The sequence below is a fragment of the Hyla sarda genome, chromosome 11, assembly GCF_029499605.1.
Source record: "Hyla sarda isolate aHylSar1 chromosome 11, aHylSar1.hap1, whole genome shotgun sequence".
NCBI classification, from domain to species: domain Eukaryota; kingdom Metazoa; phylum Chordata; class Amphibia; order Anura; family Hylidae; genus Hyla; species Hyla sarda.
In genome coordinates, this window is record NC_079199.1 from 56,330,920 (window position 1) to 56,350,598 (window position 19,679).

The 19,679-nt window shown below is 41.4% G+C and overlaps 1 protein-coding gene across 9 annotated transcripts in view; it reads left to right on the top strand.

The window, feature by feature from the left end:
- CDIN1 (CDAN1 interacting nuclease 1) overlaps positions 1 to 19,679 on the top strand; it is a 481,663-nt gene that overhangs the window by 106,944 nt on the left and 355,040 nt on the right. For 6 of the 9 annotated variants that reach the window (XM_056546010.1, XM_056546009.1, XM_056546016.1 and 3 more), the window contains exons 3-5: positions 985 to 1,030; positions 4,102 to 4,166; positions 11,922 to 11,982. In XM_056546010.1, coding sequence (XP_056401985.1) covers positions 985 to 1,030; positions 4,102 to 4,166; positions 11,922 to 11,982 — 172 coding nt within the window. The remainder of the gene's footprint in view (positions 1 to 984; positions 1,031 to 4,101; positions 4,167 to 11,921; positions 11,983 to 19,679) is intronic. The other 3 variants (XM_056546012.1, XM_056546014.1, XM_056546013.1) reach the window with 2 other exon arrangements.

Consider the following 19,679-nt stretch of genomic DNA (forward strand, 5'->3'; position numbering starts at 1 on the left):
AGGGCAAGGGGTAGATATCCACAGAGGACAATTGAGCCGAAGCAGTAACAGTCGTTCTCATCGATCAGTATGAGAAGTCCGAGACTGCACAAAGTGTCCCATGTCTGCCTGGTAACACAATAGGTGCCGGAGCGGCTGAGCTCAGCCTTGACAGACATGCTGGACTCACTTCTGAACTGTTAAAGAGTTAACCATGCAGTAGTCTGAAAAGTGAGAGAGAAATGAGATACAGGTTGAGAGGAAATCCCTGTTGGAGGAGCCGCTTCATTGCCAGGTGCTTGACACAGAGTTGAGTACTGGATGGATGAAGCCTTGGAAATGACCGACTAGAAGGCAAAGAAGCCCTCCTGCTGGGAAAGTTTCTATTTTCAAAGCCCCGTCATTTTCAGTGGGAATGTTAGAGTCCCATATGCTGCTACTGACATCGCGTTAAGCCCCCTCCATCTCTCCCCCTTTGCTTTTTTTCATGCTACCATTTAATAAGGCACAGCTACCAAAGAGGTTTCCCTCACTGCTCACAAAATGAATTTCAATATGTTGCCAATGAGCTAAGCGGCATGTTCCCAACTGCTAATGGATCTGAATTTCCATCCATTATTAATAGGAAATGTACTCTGTTTTCTTTTCAGCCCCCCCTCTCTCCTGCTCCTTGTGTTTTACCAGCAGGACATGCCACTAATACAGCTTTGTGGGCCTGGAAAGTGAAAAAGGATCCTGCCAAAACATGAGCCTGCTGTATCTGCTGCTCGCCGTCCCCTGCCTCTCTGCTTCATTTCTTCTAAGTTTTCTGCTCCTTCTTCCCCTCTCCCCTGTTCCTTGACCTAGCCTTTGTCTGAGGTGTCCGTCTGGAACAAGTTTTGCGCACTTGTTTTCGTGTTCTCTTAGATTACAGGGCATCAGGGCCTACCTTTGAAACTGACTAGCCTTTTGTCTCCCCCCATGCACTCCAGTAATTAACTTTGTCCATCTTTTATTTTGTTCCAGTCAATCGCAGTCCACTCTGCTGAGCATCTTCTCCCAGGAGTACCAGGTTAGAAGTTTCCTCTTTTGTGAAGCTTGACAGGTGCTTAATTGAATGATGAATGTCCCTTTATTTCTTTGTAATTGAACTGCCAGCCTGGTGATTGGTTTGGAAGATGTAAACCCCTCCACCTCCCTCCCCTCTGCAACACCCCCCTCCCCTCATCAAGCGTTGCCTGATCCTGAGTGGATGGCTGCCAAGCTTTACCCATCCATCTGTCTAATAACATCTATCCTTTGCTTATTTGGTGGACCCGTAATAAATTATGCTAAACCATTATTATTCTGACAATAATAATTTCCCTGCGTTGCACGGTTCCGTGTGCTAAATGTTTGCTGACTTGCACTGTCAGGGCTACTTTCCCTCTCTGACAGAGATTATGATAAACGACCCTCTCTTGGACGGGCAGAAGGCAAGAGAGGCAGAAAATGGAGTCATTTATCATCCGGTGACGGGTGTCACTCATATGGCAGCTCTCCAAGGAACCGTCACTGTTTTCTTTTCCCTTTTTTCTCCACTCCTTTGTATATGTGTGTGTATGTATATATATATATATATATATAATGTGTGTGTATTGAGTATTTGAAAGCATGCAATTAAAACATTTATTGTGTATTTTTATTGTACATAAGTTTGTTGGTATGCATGCATAAAAATATATAAAATGTGTTTGCTATAGTATTTATATATCTGTTATTTTTTTTTGTTTTATTTTGTATGTTGGTGTGTAATGTAATTGCTCTTAAAAACTTTTTGATAGACGTATATAAGTCAGATAGGACAGAAATTGACAGAGAATTTTCTGCCATTGGGGAAATTTAAGAATTGCCTTGTTTAGCCTGACCACGTTCTCCCCGAGGCTGCCTTTAGAAAAGCTATTGTAATTCTGTTTGTTTGCAAACCCAGTGTGGGTGCATCTCAGGGACTAAGACAGACGCTGTGCTTTAAGAAACTAAAATAAAAGTACCACACTAAACAGTACACGGCTGTTTCCCAGAATTTTTGACCCTTCTAAAATTCTTCTATTGTATTCTGCAATTATAAGAAAAGCAGCCAAAAATTTTAACAAAACATTGAAACGTAGGATTTTTTTCCAAAGATTTTACTGTAATAAACATTTTTTAAACCATTTAAATACCGTATATTAGAAATTGGGTTTAGCCACCAGATTTTCATATATAGCTTGTGTGCATCATTGCCCAGGAGCTATTCTTTAAAAAAGACCCCCATATAAACTTTATAAAAGTGTAATGGATGCTAAAGCAAATAGCATATTTCTATAATAATGAAAAACTCCTTTCCAACCCCATCCAATGTTTTTTGATTATTATATAGATCATTTATTTATAGCAACACAGGTTGAAAAAAGTCCATCAGGTTCCATCTATTGGGATATGTTATTGTGTACTGTATTATAAATAGTTGAACACAGCATCAAATCTGCAGCGTATAACGTATGTGTAAACACACCTTCCGTACTTGTTACCAATTGCCTCACATCCTTCCCAAATTCCACGTATCAGAACTAGGGATCGACCAATATCGTTTTTTTAGGGCCGATACCGATAATCGGTGGAGGTTAGGGCCGATAGCCGATAATTTATACTGATATTCCGGTATAAGTTATCGGCTATTTATCCCCCTGCGACACCGCTGCAGATCATTGATTTAAAGCGGGCGCTTTAAATCAATGCACTGCAGTGGCTTTTGCGGTGCCATAGGCCGCCGCCGCCACCCGCTTCTCTCCCCCTGCCTGTCCGGGGGTCCTGAGACCTATCACCGCCACCGCTCCCCCCGCCGCGCCAAGGGGTGCTTCCAGCTGTTGCAAAACTACTACTCCCAGCATGCCCGGACAGCCGTTGGCTGTCCGGGCATGCTGGGAGTTGTAGTTTTGCAACAGCTGGAGGGCCTACTGTAGGTATAGTATATTATACAGATCCCTGTCCATCCCAGAACCCTGACTCACCTTCCCAGTTGCTGCAGGGACCGTCCGGGGAGGGTGGTCCGGGCCATCCATCCTTCCTGTAGTGTCCGGCGGCATTCCGGGTGGAGGGTGAACCGGTCCGGGCTGTCATTCTCCGGGGGTCCTCTTCTCCACTCCAGACAGGCTCCGGCCTAGTAACGCTGCATAGACGCCGCTGCGCAGCGATGCACCTGACGTCACGGCGTAGCGGCGTCTATGCAGCGTACTAGGCCGGAGCCTGCCCGGAGTGGAGAAGAGGACCCCCGGAGAAGGACAGCCCGGACCGGTTCACCCTCCACCCGGAATGCCGCCGGACACTACAGGAAGGATGGATGGCCCGGACCACCCCCATTACGGGTAAGCGGTATGGGCAAAAATCCATACCGTGGGAGAAAAAAAAACGGTATCCGGTACATACCGCTATACCGCCCAGCACTGCGGTGGGGGGGTGCGACGCGGTGCGGTGGGTCGGGGGGGGGGGGGGGGGGTTGATATTGTCGCGGTGCGGTGGGGGCGGTGCGGGGGGCGGGGCATTATCGGCTTATCGGCAAGGTAATTGCCGATACCGATGATGCCCAAGATCGTGATTATCGGCCGATAATATCGGCCATACCGATAATCGGTCGATCCCTAATCAGAACCTATTCGTGGACCTGATATTGTTAGGATATTGTATATTTTCACAGGACATCAAGGGACAATTTGAAACTTTTTCAGCAAAAGAACCAACATATTTTTTGCCCAATTGTTACGTGTGAAATGACACATTGCATTTGAATACACGATTATATGCATTTATTCCTATGCCACATGAGCATTGTGCCTCGGAAATTGCACAACATTAAAATGTTATGGTATTTATTCACTGGTCCTGCACATGGGAGCGCTCCTCTTATCTTTTTGTTAATGCAAAAGGAAGTAAAGAAAAATTCCCAAAGAAATCATTATTTTCATTGCAGGGATCTCTGACAGTTTTTTTTGGTTTTATGGATGGTCAAGACATTGGACCTACCAGATGCTAGTCCACTTTAGCAATGCAATTTAGGAAAATTATTTTCTTGTTAACAGATTTTCAATGTTTGGATTGTTTTAGTTTCTGTGTTTAATCTCATTTTAGAAGCATGTAAAAAGGACCCATGGGCGACATCATGCTCCTGAGAGCATTAGATTGTACTACAGCAAGTAAGTTGTCAAAATTTTAACCTGTATGTAGGTAGAGGTCTTTTCTAATTACATCCACTTTGTGGCTTCTATTTACAGGGTAAGCTACAAAGCGACAAAGCTGTACCAGGCTTATGGAATGAGAAGTTTCTGCAGCACCCAATGGACGCTGTATATTGTGCTCAGATTTTAAGCTTCTTTTTCCAGAACCATCGTCGCCTCTAAACAAAATATAGCCTTGTACACTAATATTGCCTACTTAAAGGGGTACTCCGGTGGTCAACATGTTTTTCCGTTTGTGACTTACCCTATTTGTTTTGTGTCATTTCTATTCTTGTTGTTTAGGCTACTCTATTTCCGTTCTTTGTTGTCTTTTTTATCCCCCACTTTGTTTTCCTAGCTTTGCTTCTATTTCCTGTTTGTTGCTGTGCTGAAAACTGCAAATCCCAGCATGCCACATGCCTTGCTGATTTGGGGAGTCTCCTTTTTTTTTTTTTTTCGCCCTTTATCCACCCTACTATTTTCCTTGGTCGGCCCCTTATACACAGCACATTAATATAATTAGCCTTGGTTGGGATACACTGTCATACACACACAAAAGGGACTACAACTCCCAACATGTGTCATTCAGGAGTATTCAGTATAACACCAGCATGCTGCCTCTGTAGTCTCCTGGGGGTTGTAGTTCATCATGCCTCTATAGGGCATATACCAGTGTTTCCCAACCAGGGTGCCTCCAGGTGTTGCAAAACTACTACTACCAGCATGCCCGGACAGCCAAAAGCTGTCTGGGCATGCTGGGAGTTGTAGTTTTGATACAGCTGAGGACACCCTGGTTGGGAAACAATGCACTTTGTTTGTAATATACTGAATAGGCTAGGTCATTGTTTACCAATCAGTGTGCCTCCAGCTGTTGCAAAACTACAACTCCCAGTATGCCCAAAGACTGTCAGGGAATGCTGGGAGTTGTAGTTTTGCAACAGCTGGAGGCACACACTGGTTTGTAAACACTAGCATACACACATAAAAGGGACTACAAGTCCCAGCATGTGTCAATCAGGAGTCCCCCCCCCCCCCCCTTCACACATAAAAATCATCCCCAGTCCGAGATTTATTCCCCTGCAGTCTATACATCCCCAGCCCGTGCACTTTGTTATCCTCCCCTTCGCATAACACTCTTATCTTCCCTGTCTTCTTTCAGAAGGCAGAGCAGGGGGAGGGGAGATGAGGAGCTGTGTACGTCCTCTCTCTCCCCCTGCTCTGTCTGCTTTCTCTCATGCATTCCTGTGTCCTACAGGAGGGGGAGATGAGGGGGCGTGGCTTATTTCTCATGCACACCTGCGGCCACCTGGATTGGGAGATGTGAAAAAAGAACAGAGAAAAAAAAGCCATGACTTGTTGTCCACAGCCCAATCCTAACATGTGGACAACAGTCAGAGATCCAACACAGAACTACAGAACTTCCTGGCCCACAAACCGGTAAGAAAAAAAAACCACATGCTACACAAACATATAATACATGTCATGACATTTCAAAAAACATGAACATTAAAAGAAGAGGCAATATAGCCAAAAATCTTAACCACCGGAGTACCCCTTTAATGCCCCTACAGAGATACATCCCCCATTTACATATAGTCTCCATATACATAGAGTCGTCATATACATACAGCCCTGTTAGGCTGCATTCACACCAAGTTTGCAGTCTATGGCTGCCGGGTTCAGCTGGGAAATTTCAAAACTGGGTGCTCCTGTATACCAGCCGGCCCTACGCAGCTTCTCATTCACTTTAACGAGCTGACCGGGATTAGATAGTGAACTGCAACAGGGCAAAAATGAGAGAACCTGAGTCACTGTCTGACTCTGGTCGGCTCATTAAAGTGAATGAGAAACTGTGTGGGTCCGGCTGGGATACGGGAGCACCCGCTTTTGAAATTTCCCATCTGAACCCGGCAGCCATAGGCTGCAAGCGTAGTGTAAATGCAGCCTTACAGATACAGCCACCATGCTGACCCCATATAGATACAGCCCCTTCATATACATACATCACTCCCTCATATAAATACATTACTCCCTCATACATATAGCCCCCATATACATACAGCCCAAATTTCTTAAAAGGCTTTCTGCAATTAATGACTCTAGCCTTCAAAATAACACCCTCTAAACTGTCAAAAATTGTGTTTAGTCAGTTTAATACTCTTCAGTTTCATCACTCTTTCTGTAGTTACAAAAGTTGCAAAATCATACAACAGTGATATGAAATGTCTGTTGTTCAACCTTAAATGTATTGAACAGTAATAATTGTGGGGTATGGGGGATTGTATGATGTATAATCAAGGGGTAGGGGGTTCCTTTCATAACCTCATAGGAATTTACCCTTTTATGCAGGTAGCTAAAGGCTTGTGTATGGCCACCAGGTTTGTCATGTGACCATGTCTGCCTACCTGTTATGACAGACATAAAGGGGTTATTCAGCATTATAATTTCCATTTCCTCTCTTTGTATGAAGGGGCTGTGGCACTTATGAGGGTGGCAGCCTCTACAGCATTTACTGCTGCTCGTTCTTGCATTACAGTACAGTTAGTAATGGCAGACTAAAGGATACCCTGCTTTACCCCCACTTGTAGGACACTAATGCAAGAACAAGCAGCAGTAAACATTGAAGTGGTAGCTGCATTCATATGTGAGCCTTAGTCCTATTAAACAGCTGAGCAGTAGGGTGCCTTGAGTAGCATCGTTGGATAATCCCTTTAAGTTATAAATCTATATAATCTATAATATATATAATCTATATGTAGAGCTATACCAGCCCAAATATTTGACTTTAGCCTCTGAAATCCCAGAAGTTACAAACCTGTGAGAAAGGAAAAAACATTACTGAATATACTCAAACTACACACACCAACTTGGATTCCCTAAAACTGTAACCACCTATAAAATAAGGTTTATACTTATTTATTTTTATTTTTTTTGTGATGGTAACTGTCAAAAATACTAAGAAATAAAAAAAAATTCATTTACACCTTAATGTAAAAGATAAGCAATAAGCTATATGTAACAAAAAAAATTGCATTTAAAAAAACTTTTAAGGATTCCCATATTAAAAGGCCCCTTACAGCTATGTTTACCTAATAAAAAAAATGTCACAGCTCTCTGTACTCTAAAAGCAATAACAATAATAATAATAAAACAACAAAACTCTCTTCTGGTCCACTCTTAAATTCTTTGGACCCTTTCACTTTATTTTTATTTTGTAATGTTGTTTTAAAATAAAAATAAAAAGTCCCCCATCAATCTGTACACATCTTTGCATGTTTATTTAAAAGGAAAACCTAAAATTTAGCATGGCCTCCTTTTTCTATGACACTTGAAATTTAGTTCTGGGGCCTCCCATTTCACCTTGATTAGGAAAAGGCACAGCCCTGTCTATATAAGGCCTCACAGCTGACAATGCATATAAGAGCAAGAACCAAGCCATGAGGTAGAAAGTACTGCCTGTAGAGCTCGGAGACAGGATTGTGTAGAGGCACATATCTGGAGAAGAGTACCGGTATACAAATTCTGCTGCACTAAAAGTTATTAAGAGCGCAGTGGCCATTATCAATCTTAAATGGAAGTTATTTGTAACATCCAGGGCTCATGGAGCTGCCCCCCCCCTTCATACTAAGTAATCAGAAAGGAATGGGCCTTGGGAAAAGATGGGACCAAACATATGTTCACTTTGGCTGAGCTCTAAAGATCCTGTGTACAGATGGGAGAAACACCAGAAGATCAACCATCACTGCAGTGGCTAGAAAGGAAGCCTCTCCTCCGTAAAAGACACATAAAAGTCCACCTGGAGTTTGCTAAAGAGCACCTAGTTTGATGAAACAAAGAGAGAACTTTTTGGCCTCCGTTCTAAGGGTCATGTCTGGAGGAATCAATACAGTGAAGCATGGTGGGGGCAGCTTCACACTGGTGTTGTTTTTCAGTGGCTGGGGCAAGGCAACAGGTCTGGATTGAGGGAAACCTGAAAACCTGATCCATAGTGCTCTGGATCTGACTGAATGGAAGACAACAAGACAGTGATGCTAAGCACACAGTCAGACAACATAGGAGCAGATATGTAAAATTTCCAGAAATTTTGAAGCCCTATACAAAAAAATCTTTTTTTTTTCCAGGAAAAGATATATAAATTTTGGAAAAACTTTAAAAAAATTGGAATTTTGAATTTAAATTCTGGATATTGTTCTCACCATTTTACTTAGAGTAGGAAAAGAAAAAATAATTTACTAGTCAGCCAGACACAGAAAATAGGCAAACATTAGCTCTGATGAGGGGGAGAATGTTAATGGGCAGACAGATATATGTCAATTAAGGCGATCTGAGAGAAAAGAAGATGGAACCCAGCCACAACCAAACTAAAACCTTTTCCCTGCCGAGCCCCTAGAGACAGAAATGCATATTGCTCTTCTTTAAAAATTGTATTCAGTATTTAAATTGTATTCCAGGATTTGCTTGTCTTCAGGTAAGATTAGAGAACTTACAAAGATTTTCAGATGTCTTTAAAGAAGGTCTAAATGTTATATAGTTTAAATACCATGTTATAAACATATTATTTGTTATTATAATAAGATATACCATACACATTTTTTCCCACACAAAAGCTTTAAAAAAGACAAAAAAAAATAACTTTTCCCTCCCAATTTTTCCTTGATTGGCTTAGCCAGAACCCTGACTAAAAAGCAGTCAAACATCTCTGAAAATGTTTTAAAATAACTGTCTACTCATGGTCCCCATCAAACCTGACAGAGCTTGAGAGAATCTGCAAAGAATAATGGCAGAAAACAAAAAAAATAACAAATCCAGGTTTTGCAAACCTTGTGGCATCATACACAAGAATTATGCAGGCTGTAATCTCTGCCAACTAAGTACAGGTTCTGAATACTTATGCCAATGGATAATAAATTGGCAAAGATTTTTAACAATCTATTTCTACTTTGTCATTATGAGATATTGAATGCAGAATAATGGGGGGGGTGCTGTCATGTGACACATTAGTATTATGAGGTCTCAGGTGTTAATGGGGAGCAGGTGTATTAAATTTGATGTTATCACTCTCACCCTCTATAAGTTCAACATGGCACCTCATTGCAAGGAACTCTCTGCGGATCTGAAAAAATAATTGTTGCTCTACAAAAAAAATGTCACAGGGGAGAAGATTGCCAAGGTCCTGAAACTGGGTTGCAACATGGTGGTCAAGACCATACAGCATTTTCACAGGACTGGTTCCAGTCAAAACAGGCCTTGTTGTGTGTGCTTGGCCTCATATCCAGAGGTTGTCTTTGGGAAATGGACAGATGAGTGCTGCCAGCAATGCTGTAGAGGTTGAAGGGGTGGGGAGTGGGAAGGGGGTCAGCCTGTCGCTACTCACACCATACATCAAATTGCTTTGCATGGCTGTCATCCCAGAAGGAAGCCTCTTCATAAGGTGAAGCACAAGAAAGCCCACAAATAAGTTACCGAAGATGAGCAGACTAAGGACATGGATTACTGAAACCATGTCATGTGGTCCGATGAGATAAAGATAAACTTATTTGGTTCAGATGGTGTCAAGCATGTGTAGTGGTAACCAGGTGGGGAGCACAAAGAAAACTATGTCTTGTGTACAGTCAAGCATGTTGGTAGGAGTGTCATAGTCTGGAGGCTGCATGAGTGCTGCTGGCACTAGGGAGCTACAGTTCATTGATGGAACCATAAATGCCAACATGTACTGTGAGATACTGAAGCACAACATGATCCCCTGCCATTGGAGACTGGGCCGCAGAACAGTATTCCAACATAACAACCCCATACACACCTCCAAGATGACTTCTGCTTTGCTAAAGAAGCAAAGGACAAAGATGATGGACTTGCCAAGTATATCCCCAGACCTAAACCCCATTGAGCATCTGTGGGGCATCCTCAAATGGGAGTGCAAGGTCTCTAATAACCACCAGCTCTGTGATGAGGTCATGGAGGAGTGGAAGAGGACTCCAGTGGCAACCTGTAAAGCTCTGGTAAACTCCATTCCCAAGAGGCTTAAAGGGGTACTCCGCCCCTAGACATCTTATCCCCTATCCAAAGCATAGGGAATGAAATGTCAGATCGCCGGGGTCCCACTGCTGGGGACTCCTGGGATTTCCGCTGTAGCACCCAGCTATCATTACTGCACAGAGCACCCTTGCTCTGTGCGTAATGACCGGCGATACAGGGGCCGGAGCATCGTGACGTCACGGCTCTGCCCCCTCATGACATCACGGCCCGCCCCCTTAATGTAAGTCTATAGGAGGGGGTGTGATGGCCGCCACGCCTCCTCCCATAGACTTGTTTTGAGGGGGGTGGGCCGTGACGTCACGAGGGGGCAGAGCGGTGATGTAACTTGTTATGGCTCCTGTATTGCCCGTCATTACGCACGGAGCGAGTTAGCTCTGTGCAGTAATGATAGCGGGGTGCCGCAGCGGAGATCCTGGGGTTCCCCAGCAGCGAGACCCTGGCGATCTGACATCTTATCCCCTATCTAAAGAATAAAATGTCTAGGGGTGGAGTACCCCTTTAATGCAGTGCTGGAAAATATTGATGACCTCACACAATATTGACACTTTGGACCCAATTTGGACATCTACACTTAGGTGTGCACCCGCTTTTGTTGCCAAGGTTTAGACATTAGTGGCTGTGTATTGCGTTATTTTAAGGGAAAACAACATTAAACCCTGTTGTACAGGCTGTGCACTCACTACTTTACATTGTAGCAGAATGTCTTAGGACGACGGAATGCGTCAAGGTTTCAGCTAGGCGCTCACCTACTGGTGCACTTTAAGAACTCCCCCCTACTGGTCTGATGTCTACTATTTTGTGACCCCCTGCATTTGCTAGGTTGTACATCATTAGAATGAATCACAGTATTGGGGTTTGAGCACCCTGGGGGTGGGATCCATGGCCCCCACCCCATGTGGAGTTTTTTGCCTTTTCATGGGCATCTTTTAAAAGATTTTAGAGGGCTTCCGTGTATATTGTGTGGCATGTATAACTAATATTGTAATAAGCATTGTATTTTTCACTATTTGGTGTGCGCCATTTTGGAGTGTTTTTTCAATTATTTCTTTTTTTGAATAGTGGAACTTTTTGAAAACTAGGGAAGCATCCATTTTTTATTTATGTGGCTGAGCCCCCAATTTTTTCTAGTTTTGGACTGAGTCATAGTGAAGCGGCAGTGACAAGAGGAGGACCAGGGGAGGTGAGTATAATTTTTTTTTTTTTTTTTTTTTTTATTGCATCCCCAGACAAATAAATACATCGGCCCAGATTTATCAAACTGTGTGTGAAAAAATTGAGGGATTTCCCTACAGCAACCAATCACAACTCCGCTTTCACTTTAGCAGAGCTTTTTAGCTGAGCTGTGATTGGTTGCTGTGGGAAAATCACTCAATTTTTTTTCTCACACAGTTTGATAAATCTGAGCCATTGTTTTTATCTTTGGACAAGCCCTTTATTTTCTTAATATATGTATGTGTATTGTGATTGGAGTCCTTTTTTATGGTCCAAATCTGCAAATCCTAGTAGGCATTCAGGCAACCTCACAGATATGCTTGATTTTCATTATTGCAGTCTTCATCACAAATTTAGTACCAAATTAAAACACCAGCTTCAAACTTTTCTCAAAGGTGGGGATATCATATGCCCGAACACTACTGCCACTGCTGCCCATATTGCTTTCTATTCATTATTATTATTTTGTTTTGCTTTTTCTTGTAGATACTTACATGGTATAGCAGAGGATCCAACAGCGCCTGTCTTGCTAAACCTGGCCAATGAGGTAAGATCACTAAAAACAAAGCAGCAAATGTTATTTTTTAAATAATGAAAAGTTATACAGTTTTCCTTTTATACACATTATGGAGATCCAGGAACAGGACTGATACAGTAGTGCGGTTATCAGAGCTGTGTCTTGTAATAGGCCAAATACCTATCTATTTAACACATGACTTGGACAGATTGTTATCCACTGGAAATAAAAAGGATCCTTTTGAATGTATGTTTGAATGTATATATTCAAGACATAACATTTATTTGCTGAAACCTTAATACAAATGTAGAACATTTTTACACATGTATCTTTTTATGACCAATAGGTTGAATGTATGAGTTTTGATAGATAGTTCATTAGCGATCGCAATATGGCAGAGCCTGATGAAGTCCCAGTGGAGGGGTGAAAAGCATTGCTTTATTGTCATTAAGTACTTAAGAGTCTGTCCATTGTGATGTCAACAACTTTCATAACGGAGGATAATGTGAATGGCTCTGGTTGTGTGATCCATTGGTACCCCAAAGGTCCAGGTGGATTGGAAAACTGTGTTAAGGTTGCTATTAATAGCAGTCACTAAGGGTCTTTAATCCACTGCATAAACATTTACACAATGACATCTGGACTCCTGCTCCGACACCCAGGATTGGTAAAACATCTGGGGATCGATCGGGGCTATGCCGTTGCGCAACGCCTATAAAAGTAAATAGGAGTTAGGGGTATTGCATAACTTCAATTGAATAGCCCGTACTAGAAGAGCGCCACTCAACCCTATAAAGCACACTGGGTAGTACACATTTGTAGGGCAATAGAATGCTAGCAGCAAACCAAATAAGCTTCACATAGCAAGTGAGTATACATAAAATTCATAACTCATGAATTCTTTGGAAATATTCTTCCGGTTTTATTGCATCATTCCTTATTGCACATGGATTTGTCTCACAGGACTAGATTAAACAGCATTATAGCAGCAGAAAATAGCTGAATTTTCAGTTATTTCACCAGTCATGGCACAACGTTTCAGGGGCGGACCCTCTTATTCATGCGCATGTTATTTTATACCATGTTCAGCTGTTTGTAAAAGATTGCATAAGGTTGAGAAACCGATTTTAAAAAAGGGTTACCGTATTTTTCGCCCTATAAAACGCACCCAATTTTAAAGGTGCAAAATCTAGAAAAAAAAAAAAAAAAAGATTCTGAACCCAACAGTGATCTTCAACCTGTGGACCTCCAGATGTGGACCTCCAGCCAACGGCTGTCCGGGCATGCTGGGAGTTGTAGTTTTGCAACATCTGGAGGTCGGCAGGTTGAAGACCACTGATATAGGAGGTAATACTCACGTGTCCCCGCCGCTCCGGACCCGTCACCGCTGCCCTGGATGTCGTTCCATCGCTGTCGCGGCGTCCTGACGCTCAGGACGTCTTCTTCCCCGGGATCCACGCTCTCAGTCGCCGCCATCACGTCGCTACGCATGCCGCTCCTATTGGATGACAGGATGGCATGCGCAACGAAGTGATGATGTCGAAGGAGAGCACCGGCCATGTAGGGGATCCCGGCACGGAGCAGACACCGAGGAGGCAGGTAGGGTCCCTCCCAGTGTCCTGTAAGCTGTTCGGGATGCCGCAATTTCACCTCGGTGGTCCCAAACAGCCCGACTCAGCAGCCGGGTTAGTGTCCCTTTCACTTCAGGCGCGGCGGTCAGCTTTGATCACCATGTCTGAAGGGTTAATACAGGGCATCACCGCGATCGGTGATGTCCTGTATTAGCCGCGGGTCCTGGCCGTTGATGGCCGCAGGGACCGACCCGATAGGTGTGTGTATATGCCGTATAAGACGCACCAGCTTTTCACCCCAGTTTTGGGGAAGAAAAAGTGCGTCTTATACGGCGAAAAATACGGTATGTATTGCAAAATAGTAACGCTCTATGTTTTAGTACCTTGTAACCCTGTTATAGATAAGTGTGCAGCTCTTTCAACCTTTTGCTATGCTGCATGTTTGTTGTGTTTAATACACTAAGCACAATTTCTTCTGTCTCATTGGGAAATGCTTTAAGAGTTTAAAGTTTCTCATAGACTGATCAAAATAAAAATCCAAACAGGCTGGAAGGGTTTTTGAAGTTTATTTTATTGCAGTTATAAATATAGATAACACTGCTGAGTTTTATTGAGTAAAGCCCACGTAAAAGGTGGAGGAGGTGCATTATACAAGAAGAAATCATTATGTGGAAAACTAAAATATTTATTTACAATAATAATATGGCTACTGTGTGTAGTCACTGAACTGGCAGCCCCCGGAGAATGAAATCACAGTGCAGGTACTGTCGTACTGTTTTCATTTCTAAGTTGGGAAAATAAATGTTTAGCCATCAGTGGAATAGAGGTTGCAGAATGTCACCATATCACCATAGAGTTGTCGAAATCTGGAGAAAAATCCAAAATAATTCTGCATCATATTAACCCCTTAAAGGCCACAGCCCATTTTGGCCTTTAGGGCACAGACAATTACATTTTTGTTTATTATTTTTTTCTCTCCTTGCCTTTTTAAAGCCATAACTTTTTAGTTGGAAAATTGAAAAGAAAACCGCAACTTTAGGAGTGTTCCCTTCCTACGCTCTACACTGTACAGTAAAACTGTCATGTCTTCTTTATTGTGTATTGGAAAAATCGGAAAAATCGACCTGGCATCAGGCGCTCGGGAATCCAGAGAGATCTCACAACCAGTTCATGGAGGTGGATAGGAATTCAAGCTTTATTAGTATACAACAACGCGTTTCGGGGTTAGCATACCCCTTCTTCAGATTGACAGATTTGTACAGTACAGTGCAACAGAGAGCTTTTTATACACACATTGATTGAGAAACAAAATGGTGGCAAGGTCACAGGTTCAGGATGGGAGGTACAACAGTAGCAATAGAAGTGCAAAAAAACTGGGAACTTTATCTTTAAATTGACTCTTGTGCTTTATACCTATATATGGGGATAACAGTAACTTCAAATAAAGAAAAGGAAATGTGCTTTATTAGAAAATGTAAAGCAAAGGTGTAATACTTGATCCGGTTCATGTGTTAGATAGAGGCTTGATGCGCACTCGTTGTGAACATTGCCGTGCGCTCCACGGCATGTAAACAACGGCCGCATGTCGCCGCTCTGTTTATAAACAGAGCGGAGATGCGGCGTGTAGGTTGCTACGGACGCGTCGCTGGGGAGCGTGTCCTGAAGAGATGATATGTTACAGAGCAGGCACATGGTTTAGCGCTGCTCTGTGTATATCAGGTAAAGGGAAATATATATTTGTGGAGCAAGGTTTTAACGGCACAGTTTTGCTTAGTATATAGAGAGATGAGTGCATTACATGAAAATTTAATACATTTTTAACAAGATATATTATTATAGAATAGGTTTGTATCAGCAAGAATCAATAGGGTGCGTATATAAATTAAAATGGGATGAATCAGTTAATAGGATAAAAAGGGCTGGAAATATACATGCAAATAAATAAATAAATAAATATTTAGTATGTAAAAATAATAAAAATAAATATGTATAAAAAGTGATGAATACGTAATAAATAAATAGTATAGGAGGCTTCATGTGGAAATGTATGAAAAAATGGTAATATGATAATATGAGGGAATATATAAGAAAATATAAAATTCTATAAAAATCTATAAAAACCACACATTAGTCCAAAAAATATATATACATATATATATATATATATATATAATATATATACACATATATATACATCACATAGGGTACGGAAAAACAGAGGGGGCCTTTATATATAACTCTCTACTTCCGCACAGCCATATTCACAAGTTACTCTCAATAAATTCATTTAAACCAAGGGGCTGAAGTGTGCGTAATTTGAATATCCAGAAATGTTCACGTTGCCTAAGTGTATTAAAACGCTGGGGAACGTCTTTATTGATCTGTTCTATGGCAGATATCTTGAAGGCCGAAAAATCGCCCTCATGATATAGCGAAGCATGGCGTGACACACTGTGGAGCTGGTACTTGAGGGTTACATTGCTACGGTGTTTGTTGATCCGGTTTCTCAAACACTGTGTGGTGCGGCCTACGTATTGCAGGCCACACGGGCACTGTAAGAGGTATACAACATATTGGGAGTCACAGGATATATGTGATTTAATAGGAAAGATCTCTTTGGTGACCGCAGAGTGAAACTCTTTTGCCATATGCATTAAATTAACACAGCATTTACAGCGCGCATGGTTACACTTAAAACAACCATTCTTTTGTAAAAAGTTGGAAGGTTTATTTTGTAGAGTTTTTAAATTACTTGGGGCGAGTATGTTTTTTAGGGAGCGTGCTCGCCGAAAAGTGACTTGTGGTTTTGGAGGGAGAATTTTTTGTAGAAAAGGATCAATTTAAAGAATATTCCAGTGTTTGGCAAGTATAGATGTAATATCTTTATTATTATTAGAAAAGGTGGTAATAAAATTACAACATCGTTTATCTAATGATGTATCTACTGTCAACATTTTTTTGGTAAGACAGTCAGATTGTGTCAGTTTGTTTGCTCTGGTTTTAGCAGAAATTACGATTTTTTTCGGGTATTTCTTTGCTTGAAATCTACTAACCAGTAATTTGCTCTGTTGGACATAGTCTGTATTTAAGGTGCAGTTACGGCGGATGCGCTTAAATTGTCCAAACGGTACATTCTGGAGCCATTTCTTATAATGACAGCTTCTAAAATCTAAGTAACTGTTGCTGTCCACCTTTTTAAAAAAAAGTCTTTGTATTGAGAGTGTTATCTTCAGTATAAAAAACGCACACATCTAAAAATTCTGCATGATTGGAGTAAGATTCATGTGTAAAAGTGAGTCCCCATTTGTTATTATTGAGAAAATATAAAAACTCTGAAAGGTCAGAGCGAGAGCCATCCCATATGATAAAAATGTCGTTGATGTAACGTTTATAGTATATGCAGTGGCTAAAAAGTGGATGTGTGTACATTTCAGTTTCTTCAAAGCGTCCTACAAATAAATTTGCGAAACTTGGCGCGAAGCGTGTGCCCATTGCGGTGCCTCTCTGTTGTAAATAGATATGATTTAAAAAAGTAAAATAGTTATGAGTTAAAATAAACTCTATTCCTTTAAGTATAAAAGTTTTTTGTTCGGCCGGTATAGTTATATCGTTTTCCAGATAAAAAGAGATGGCATTCAAACCTAGTTGGTGATCAATGATTGTATATAATGAAGAGATGTCCATTGTCACAAAAATAAAATGTTTTTGCCATTTTAGTGGTAAAATGGAAGAAATGAAGTCTGTTGTATCCTTTAGATGGGATTTTAAGGTGATGACATATCTTTGTAGTATGATGTCAATATAATGCGACAGGTTTGAGGTAATGGAATTAATGCCAGATATGATAGGCCTTCCAGGAGGGTGAACTGGGTCTTTATGTACTTTTGGAAGGTAATAAAAGATGGGGAGGGCGGGTTCTGGAATTAAAATGTACTCCATCTCTTGCTTGGTGAGAATATCCTTATCAAAATAAAAAGTAACTAGGTCTTTTAATTCGGCCGTAAATTTAACAGTAGGGTTAAAAGACAGTTGTTTGTAAAAATTAGTGTCTGCTAGTTGTTTTAGAGCTTCAATAATGTAATCGTCTCTATTTAAAATGACGATTCCACCCCCTTTGTCAGCGGGCTTGATAACTATATCATTATTGGTAGACAGTTGTTTTAGGGCATATTTTTCTTTTCCAGAAAGGTTGGGGTTGGTGTTTTGTGGTTTTAATTGTTCAAAGTCTTTAGCTACTAATGAAAAAAAGGTATCAATATAATTACCCCTATGATGGAGGGGATAAAATTTAGATTTCGGACGTAGATTGGTGTTAAGAGGGGGAAGTGAAGGGTAAGTGTCAGGGGAACGGGGACTCAATTGAGGGGGTATCGGTGGATTGGTTTCCATATTAAAATGGCGTTTGATAGTAAGTTTCCTATTGAATGAGTGTAAGTCCAGGAATAGTTGGAATTCATTCGAATTATTGGTGGGGCAAAAGGAGAGACCTCTTTCTAATACCATTCTTTCTGTAGGTGATAGGGAGTGGGAGGATAGATTGAATATTTTAACTGTATTTAGGTCAGTGGGTTGGGTAGAAATTTCCTTATTCTTTTTTCTTCTTTCTCTACGGGCTTGTCCGCTTCTACATCCTCTCTTTCTGAATTTTTTCTTTTCATTTTCGTTTTTAGAGCAGGGGCTATGTGGATATGTTCTGTTGTGGTCAGAGTTTGGTTGGACTGGAAGGGAGATGTTATCGTGGGGGGCAGGCCTAAAAAAACTGTGGTATCTATCATGTTGAAAGAATGATCAGGGGGAATATTTGAAGTAAGAGGTGTGTAAAATTGATGATCCAGAGGTTGGTTAGCAGTTGGAGAGATGGCATCATGGATGGTAAGTAGGGAATCTTCTGAAGATAATTCTGTGATAGAATCATATCGACCCGAGGGTAAAGTAGGTGGAGATGGTTTATCTTCTAATAATGCCAGTAGGTCTTGTGGAATGATTTGGGGAATGGGGTGAATTTGTACGTGGTGAGTAATAGTACGGTTTGGATGTGGCATGGTTGTAGGTGTGGGGGGAGGATGGGAATTGTGGTTTATAATGGGCGTGGGGATGGTAGTCACAGATTGAATAGAACTAGGGTTAGTGTTCTGAGCAGTGGATGGTTTAGACCCAGAGCGAGCAGAAGGTATGAATGTGCGTGTCGGCTGGGAGGTATAGCGCTGACTATGATGAGGTTTGCGATAAGGGCCTTTGGATTTAACAGGATGATTAATGACTGATGTATGGGATATATTAGATGTATTGGAAATATTAGTGGGATTACTGAGTTTATTGTTGTTCTGATGGTGATTGGGTTTATCCGGTTTGAGCCAATAACGTATATTGTTGGTGGCATAATCTAGGCGATCTCTAGTTAGTTTGCCTAATTTTTTGTTTAAAATGTCTTTTTCTATTTTATGAATTTTTGTTGTGAGATTTTTATTCCAGCTGGTAAATTCAGTAAGATGGCGATATTTTTCTACATCATTAAGGCATATGTCAATTTTGTCTGCTATATTTTCTACTAAATTATTCCTTTTCTCAATTAGTAGATTGAGAAGGGTGGTAGAGCAGATATTGAGTGCATTGTCCCATTTAGTGCAAAAAATATTGTCATTTTTAAAAGAAGATTCTGTAATGCACTCATCTCTCTATATACTAAGCAAAACTGTGCCGTTAAAACCTTGCTCCACAAATATATATTTCCCTTTACCTGATATACACAGAGCAGCGCTAAACCATGCGCCTGCTCTGTAACATATCATCTCTTCAGGACACGCTCCCCAGCGACGCGTCCGTAGCAACCTACACGCCGCATCTCCGCTCTGTTTATAAACAGAGCGGCGACATGCGGCCGTTGTTTACATGCCGTGGAGCGCACGGCAATGTTCACAACGAGTGCGCATCAAGCCTCTATCTAACACATGAACCGGATCAAGTATTACACCTTTGCTTTACATTTTCTAATAAAGCACATTTCCTTTTCTTTATTTGAAGTTACTGTTATCCCCATATATAGGTATAAAGCACAAGAGTCAATTTAAAGATAAAGTTCCCAGTTTTTTTGCACTTCTATTGCTACTGTTGTACCTCCCATCCTGAACCTGTGACCTTGCCACCATTTTGTTTCTC